The sequence below is a fragment of the Nicotiana sylvestris genome, chromosome 2, assembly GCF_000393655.2.
Source record: "Nicotiana sylvestris chromosome 2, ASM39365v2, whole genome shotgun sequence".
In the NCBI taxonomy this organism is placed as follows: Eukaryota; Viridiplantae; Streptophyta; class Magnoliopsida; order Solanales; family Solanaceae; genus Nicotiana; species Nicotiana sylvestris.
This window is the reverse complement of record NC_091058.1, coordinates 116,626,325-116,634,828: the sequence shown is the minus strand read 5'-3', so window position 1 is coordinate 116,634,828 and position 8,504 is coordinate 116,626,325. Positions and strand designations below refer to the sequence as shown.

The window sequence follows — 8,504 nt, the reverse complement described above, 5'->3', positions numbered from 1 at the left end:
CCCAGATGAAAATACCTTCTCCTGCACGAAATAGGACACTCACTCTGTAAAATTTGCACTACCGCACCGCATGGGGTGACGCGTCTTATGGGGCGGCAGTGGAAAAGCTCAGATTGTTGATTCTGACAGGCTGTAGAAAATTTCCATAGGCGCGCCGCACCACGCACTGCGGTATTGGGAATTAGTAAAAATGCAAAACACGAAAGTTGTATCCCTTTAAAATAGCTTTCCAACGATATATTGTGGAGCCCAAACAGAGTTTTGAGCGAAAGGTTATGTGCATTTTACTAGACAATGCACCGTATGTCCACTCGATTCTTCGTTCGTTCTAACTAGCATCCGTTGATCCCCGAACACGATCCCGACTTAATTCCTTGGGCTTTTAATCAGACTTCAAAGCTCCAAATCACTTTAATTCATTCTATAACATCTACATAGCTTTGAATCACTTCTTCAAGGCATAAAACATATAAGTAGTGCAAAACACTAGCGATTAAAGCTCAAACTCAATTAAAGTGCAATAAATTAGAGTGTGATAAGCGACTAAAATATGCAATTATAGCCTATCATCACCCACCAAGCTCTATCTTCTAGTTCCACTGGCAAGTGATCGGCCTTCCCGAATACCAACTTGTATGGTGACATACCAATTGGTGTTTTGAAAGCGGTTCTGTAGGCCCAGAGTGCATCATCTAGCTTTTTTGCCCAATCAGTTCTTGTGGCGTTCACAGTCTTGGTCAGCACACTCTTTATTTCTCTATTCGACACTTTGACCTGTCCACTGGTCTGAGGATGATATGGGGTTGCCACCTTGTGGTGCAAATCGTACTTTGTTAGAAATTTCTTGAAGGCTCGATTGCAGAAGTGAGTGCCTCCGTCACTAATAATAGCTCTCGGGGTCCCAAAATGGGTGAATATATTCTTCTTCAAAAACCCCACCACCACCCTTGCATCATTGGTGGGGAGTGTTGCCGCTTCCACCTATTTGCACACGTAATATACAACAACAAGTATGTACTTATTGCCAAAGGAGCTGACGAAGGGGCCCATGAAGTCTATCCCATATACATCGAACATTTCAACCTCTTGAATTGGGTTCATGGGCATCTCATAGTGACTGGAAATGTTCCCGGTTCGCTGACATTCATCACAGCCCTTCACCTATTGATGTGCATCCTTAAACACTATTGGCCAGTAGAACCCGACTTCTAGCACTTTTGCTGCCGTCCAAACTCCTCCAAAATGTCCGCCATATGCTGATGCGTGACATGCCTGCAAAACAGAAGATTGTTCTATCTCAGGGACACACCTACGGATCTTATTGTCAATACATATTCTAAACTGATAAGGTTCATCCTAGTAATACATGCGGCAGTCATGATAAAACTTTTTCTTTTGCACATAGGAAAGGACATAGGGAACTATACCGCTTGCCAGATAATTTGCAAAGTCTACATACCATGGCATTTCCTCAAGGCTTGTGGCGAGTAGCTACTCGTCTGGAAAGTTTCCAGAATATCCTCTGCCTCAACTGAGTTTTCAGCTCATTCAAGTCGCGATAAATGATTAGTGACTTGGTTTTCTGTGCCCTTATGGTCACGAATCTCCAGGTCGAACGCATAACAACACCAACGAATCAAGAGCGGTTTGGACTCCTTCTTTTCAATCAAGTACCTGAGAGCAGCATGATCAGTATATATAATTACCTTAGAGCCAATCAGGTATGATCTGAACTTATCGAATGCGAACACCACGGCCAACATCTACTTTTCAGTCACAGTGTAGTTCAGCTGAGCTCCACTCAACATTCTACTAGCGTAGTAAATTGGGTGCATTATCTTATCTTTCCGCTGTCCTAGCACTGCCCTCACTGCATAGTCACTGGCATCACACGTGAGTTCGAATGGTTGCTCTCAGTCGGGGGCAACAATGATAGGTCCTGTGACTAGCCTCTTTTTCAACTCCTCGAATGCTACCCTGCAATCATCAAAAAACATGAAAGGGTGATCTTTTTATAACAATTTATAGAGAGGGTTGGCAATTTTTGAGAAGTCTTTGATTAATCTCCGGTAGAAACCGGCATGCCCGAGGAAGCTCCTGATTGCCTTGACTGATGTGGGGGGTGGCAGCTTTGCTATCACATCAACTTTAGCACGATCCACCTCAATTCCCTTGCTTGATACCCAGTGTCCCAAGACTATACCCTCTTGTACCATGAAATGACATTTTTCCCAATTAAGTACAAGGTTAGTCTCGATACATCTTTTCAACACTCGGGTCAGGTTTGTAAAGCACTCATCGAATGAGTTTCCTACCATTGAGAAATCATCCATGAACACCTCCATTATGTCTTCAACCATGTCGGTGAATATGTCCATCATGCACCTTTGGAATGTGGCGGGTGCATTGCATAGGCCAAAAGGCATCCTCCGAAAGGCATAAATCCCATAAGGACATGTGAACGAGGTCTTCTCTCTGTCCACTGGTGCAATGGAGATTTGGTTGTACCCTGAGTACCCATCCAGAAAATAGAAGCGGGACCTCCCTGCCAGTCTATCTAGCATCTGATCAATAAAGGGAAGTGGGAAGTGGTCTTTCCGGATGGCCAGATTCAATTTCCTATAGTCCATACAAATTCTCCAGTCGGTGACGATTCTTATAGAGATCAGCTCATTGTTATCATTTTTTACTACCGTCATACCACCCTTTTTAAGAACACATTGTACCGGGCTAACCCAATTGCTATCAGAGATGGGGAGAATGATTCCCGCATCCAACCACTTAATAACCTCCTTCTTCACCACTTCCTTCATGTTGGGGTTCAGCCTTCTTTGGTGCTCCCTAGAAGGTTTGTGCCCCTCTTCCAATAGATTTTAATGTATACAGTATGCCGGGCTAATCCCCTTAATGTCTGCCATGGTCCACCCGATGACAGTCTTGCACTCCGTGAGTACCTGCAAAAGTTATTGTGCCTGCACATCTAACAAACTAGATGAGATAATAATAGGTAATGTGGACTTAGGTCCTAAGAACGTATACCTGAGATGGGCGGTCAGTGGCTACAACTCCAGCTTTGGTGGTCTTCTATGGATGGCTTGGCTGGAGGAGTTTCTCTATTTTCTAAATGCAGGGGCTCGGATTCAAGTGTTCTCTCCCAAAACCCTCTGCCCTCTAGATCCAGCACCCATTCTGCCAATTCTTCTCCATTCACCTCATCTAAATTCACAAGACATGCAGCAAGAGGATCCTCAATAGTCAATGTCTCATCATCCTCTTCCACGATTACATCCACGGCATCAATAAGAGAACAATTGGTGAATTCACTTGGTCGCCTTATAGATTTTTGCACGTTGAATGTTATCTCCTCATCATTCAACCTCATCTTGAGCTCCCCAGTTTCACAATCAATGAGGGCTCGTCCTGTGGCCAAGAACGGCCTTCCTACAATTATGAGAATTTCTTCATCCATTTTACAATCTAGAATCACAAAATCTGCAGTGAAGACAAATTTCCCTGCCTGTATCAACACGTCATCCAAAATACTTGAGGGTCTTTTCACAGCTCTGTCAGCCAGCTGCAACAACATAGACGTGGGTCTAGCTCTTCCAATCCCCAACCTCTTATAGATCGCTAGGGGCATAAGATTTATGCTAGCCCCCCAAATCACAGAGTGCCTTGGCAAAGACAAAGTTACCAATGGTGCAGGGAATTGTAAAACTCCCTAGATCAGACAACTTCTCAACAACTGGTCTAGTCACCACAACACTGAAGGTCTGAGTTAGAGTTATTGTGGCCAAATCTTGGAAGTCGAATTTTTGGGACATCAAGTCCTTCATCATTTTTGCATAACCAGGCATCTCCTTCAAAGCATCAATCAATGGAATATTTACCTGGATTTGTTTCAATATCTCCAAGAATTTCTTGTATTGTTCCTCTTTCTGGTATTTGGCTAGCCTTTGTGGGAATGGTGCTGGAGGTCTCTTCTTCCCAATGATTTGGGTTTTTTCTTTGTCAGACACCACCTCAACTACCGGTTCCTGAGCTGTCTCAACTTCTTTCTCAACCTCAATTTGTGTGTTGGTTTCTTCCTGGGTAGGATGTACTGTCATCTCTATCAGTTTTGCTGAATCATCTAGATCAATGGGCACTGGTACAAGTGTCTCAGCCTGTCTGCTTTCTCGATCCCTCTCTTGCTCCAAGTCTAAGTCTCTGCCATTACGTAGACTCACTGCCATCAGTTGCTTCAAGCCTTGATCTTTTGGATTTACCTGAGTGTCTGCAGGCAATGTCCCATGAGGACGATTATTTAAAGATATCGAGATTTGGCCCATTTGCACTTCAATATTCTTTATGGCTGACTCATGTGCATCTAGTCTTTCACCCATTTTCGCATTTGACCCAATAACCTGTTGCATCATTGCCTCGAGTCTAGCAAACACATCTTCCTGTCTTGCACCATGTTGCTGCTGAGGAGGATGATAACCCTGATGTTGATTTTGGTTGTTGTATCCCTGTGGCCTTTGGTAGGGTGCCACATTATTGTAAGGTTGCATGGCTCCCATATTTCCATTGTTGTGTTGTGGTTGGACTGGCTTGTATGACTGATTCTGTTGTCCCAAATTCTGACCACTTTGTATCTGACCCCCATAATTAGACACATAATTCATGTTCTCAAGGTTATGATGATGATCACTTTCTGCATTCCATTGACTACCAATTGACTGACTAATGCAAGATGTGCATAAGCCCCCATTGGTTGTATCTACAATGTGCACTTGCTGCTTCTGCCTTGACTCTTCCACTTTTTTTGTGAGTATACTCATTTGTGTCATTAAGGTGGCCATATTTTCAGCAAGAGTGTTAGATGGATCTAAGGGCACTGAGTGAACTACTGGAGTGATAGGTGCATTCCTGGTTGTCCACCCCGAATTCTGTGTCATCTTGTCAAGCAGGATCTTGCTTTCTCCATGATTTGCTTAAGAATGCTCCACCAGCTGAAGCATCAACATTAGCCTTTATACTATCTGTCAGACCCATGTAAAATTGTTGCCCCAACATCTGCTCTAGAATGTCGTGGTGCGGATATATAACCAACATCCCTTTGAATCTCTCCCATGTTTCTTGCAATGTTTCCATTGGTTTCTGTTTGAAGCTCAAAATTTCATCAATTTGCTGAGCAGTCTTGTTGGGTGGATGAAACTTATTCACAAATTGCTTGACTAACTCCTCCCAAGTCGTGATGGAATTAATAGGGAGTGAATTTAGCCAAGTCTGGGCAATTCCTGTCACTGAGAATGGAAACAACAACAGCTTTATTGCTTCTTGAGTTACGTTAGGCTGCCTTTGAGTTTTGCAGATTGACAGGAAATTTTTCAAGTGCTGTTGAGGATCTTCAATGTATGACCCCGAAAATAGTCCCTTGTTTTGTAACAAATGCAGCATGTTATTTGTGATTTGAAAAGATTCAGCTTATATCTACGGGACTAATATCGCAGTGGCCAAATTCTCTACTATGGGTTGTGCCCATTCATATAGAGGAGCCTCTAGAACAAGAGGCTCCACTACCTGTGCAGCCGGGTCTACCTCACGATCCCCTATGTCTGGTTTAAGTTGTTCAGTTGATTGTTGTTGTTTGTTTTTCCGGTTGGCCCGATTCAAGGCCTTGAAAACTTTTTCGGGATCTGATAATGCTTCAAATACTTCACCAGTTCTTGATGAGTTTCTAGGCATGCACCTGTACAACCAAGTTAACAAACGTTAAAATTTCAATGTATGGATTGAAAATAAAGAATACTGACTACACTAAGAATTTTTATATTTCTTTCAACTGTAATTGATAACACCGTTAATTCTCCGGCAACAGTGCCAAAATTTAATCATGCCCAACTATGCCTTATAAAAAGGACAAGCGATCGTTGCAAATATAATCCGGCTATTTAGCCCATAGTTGAATCCCACAGGGAATTAACCTACTAATTACTTATGTCAGACTCACTGAATTCTCCGTAATCAACTTCCCAGATATTTTGAATAATACTTGGTGATATTTCTACTAACTATAACTGAATAAAATTAAGTAAACTAAAAGCTAACTATGACTGAGTTGTAAACAAATAAGAGAAGAATCTAAGGTTGTGATTTTTCCTATTGATGGAATCCATTCATGATATGTTTCGCATAGATTTACCTAATCGTCTCTATCGATCATGAGCACTCTTACTACCGTAAGTCTCTCCCAAGTAATTACAACAATTTACTATATGCACTTTCCCAAGTTATGCTAGCTGGCTTTTATTACAGCTCACTTAGATCGCATTCAAGGTTTCGTTATCCCTAATCCCACCTTTAAACCCTCGGTTATTAATTCCTCATATACTTTGGGAGTGGTATTGTTCAACAACTGCCTACATATGCACTCTCTCCCGAGTAATACATATTAAATAGGCACAGCTAATTGAGGATCCTATCAATTAACTACAACAAGAACGTAGTTGAACAAATAGAGATAAAACTGGGCAAACTATATTAACACAACAAGAAGTTCATCCCTCAATAGGTTCCATCAAAACTCTAGACTAAATAATTAGCTACTCATAATCGTGTTCATACTAACAACAACAAAATTCATCATGAATGATAAATACAAAAGGAAGAAAGGTAGAACTCGATGTCGAATTATCCTCCTTGCCTATTCTTGCCTTCACAAAAACTATAAAAACCTTGATAATCTCCTTTTTAGGCGAGCTGGACCTCTTATAGGTTAAGTTGAATTACCCCCAACCTTCCAAGTTTATCCCTGAAATTTCTGCGCTCCGGATTGACTAGCGCGGTTGCGCTCGAACCACGCTAGTCGCCGTACATATGGGAAAGTGCACTGTCCCGTTTTTCTGCTCTAGCGCGGTCGTGCTAAGGCCGCGCTTAGCCCGCGCTAGAGTGGATCAACATTTTCTCTCTTCTTTTCTTTCTTCTTTCACACGTACTCAACTCCGAGGGGCTTCTCTTGCTTTAATTTAGCTCCAAACACTGTCCTAAGTCCTCATAAGCACAACTTACTCCTGCAAAACATGAAAGTCACAATTAGAGTCATTTTATCATCATTTAACCTTCCTAGAACAGTAAAGCATAGTCAAGTTGGGGAATAAATAGTCACCAAGCTACATGAATCTAGCCTATTATCACTACTCAAGCTATTTCAATATTGAGTTCACAAAACAAACTACAAATTATGTATTCAATAACAGAGACACACACCAGAAGAACGAGGAGAACCAGAAAAAAGAAGGGGGTTCGTTAGGGTCTAAGCAGAATTGGTGAGATTGAATTTAATTTGAAATCTGCTAAAACTTTGAATCTGCTCAATTATGCTTTTTCCTTTTTTTGTAACTGAAATTCCGTTTGTTATGGTTTAAAATAGGTAATATACAACTGGAGTAAGTCTTATTAAAAGAGGAATTGAGAGAAAATAGGAAAATGATATAACTAAATCCCTTAATTTAATGCACTAATAATGAATTGGGAGCCTTTTAAGGTGGAATTTATATAATTTATAAGTAATCCTTATTTAGGAGGAGGCGGGAGGGGTATATACAAAATTAGGATAATTTTGGTAAAAAAAGTTTCAAATATTGTATAGGTAGGAAAAAGTCCCGATTTTTGTACAGTTTTTGAATATCTGAATTGTAATTTTAAAATATTAAATTAATCTAATTCATTTTAGCTTCAAAGATTAGTCAAATTAACTCTCGAAACGCAAAAAAATGTTACATAAATTGAGACGAAGAGAGTATTTATTCTCATTTTTGTTTGTGACGTTTAAAGTTAAATTCTCTCGCCTTTCAAGTAAACATTGGATGAAAGTAAATATTTTTCATAAAAAAAGACAGGTGCCTCACCACCGTAGTCCATTAGTAATTGTACATCCGGGAAACTAGAACTATGTTTTGTCTAAATACTGTGAGAGAGACAGACTAATTTGAGGCAAATAATGTATCGTTGTCTCTTAATGATGCAGTCCCTCTCTGTTACTTAAATAATAGGTTCTGATGAAGGGCAAAAGACTAACATCTGATAAATCCATAAAATTTATTAAACTTAATGCAGTTGACTATATATTATGCGCATGCTACAGTAACCTTTTTTAAAATAATAAAGTGGCATTTTTATTGCAACCTCAAACAATAGCGAAGAGAGTGATAAAACTTTGATAATATGACTGTCCCAAAAAAAAATTCCATTTAATTGAAGTTTTAAGGATTGTTTCTTCATTGAAAGTGCCGAACGACTCAACCTAGTCATATGCTCTAAAATTAAATTATCCAACTTTGAGACTTTTTCTGGCTTTCTTACCTAATCTCTCATGAAAAGAAATTCAGCTCTAGACGAATGGAAAATGTAGATAAACTTCTACAAATATGAGTTTATAGCGTATTTAAAAGCGGAATTGATACAAAAAAAATACATAGTCTCTGCGCATTTAATTTTGTTAGTTGGTCATTTTCTATTTT

General features: G+C 40.3%; 1 protein-coding gene and 1 non-coding gene across 2 annotated transcripts; one reads left to right on the top strand and one right to left on the bottom strand.

Annotated features, from left to right (window-relative positions):
- Window positions 1–3,650: 3,650 nt before the first annotated feature.
- Window positions 3,651–4,940, bottom strand: LOC138885456 (uncharacterized). The gene has a single exon (XM_070166407.1). The coding sequence runs from the start codon at window positions 4,938–4,940 to the stop codon at window positions 3,651–3,653; it is 1,290 nt and encodes a 429-aa protein (XP_070022508.1).
- A 128-nt stretch (window positions 4,941–5,068) lies between these two features.
- On the top strand, window positions 5,069–5,171 carry LOC138886611 (small nucleolar RNA R71). Its single transcript, XR_011405661.1, has one exon. It is a non-coding gene; the product is annotated as a small nucleolar RNA R71 (small nucleolar RNA).
- Window positions 5,172–8,504: the final 3,333 nt, after the last annotated feature.

Bases quoted from the DNA above. Each gene is read 5' to 3' on its own strand.
- LOC138885456 (XM_070166407.1), bottom strand. From the start codon at position 4,940: ATGACACAGAATTCGGGGTGGACAACCAGGAATGCACCTATCACTCCA.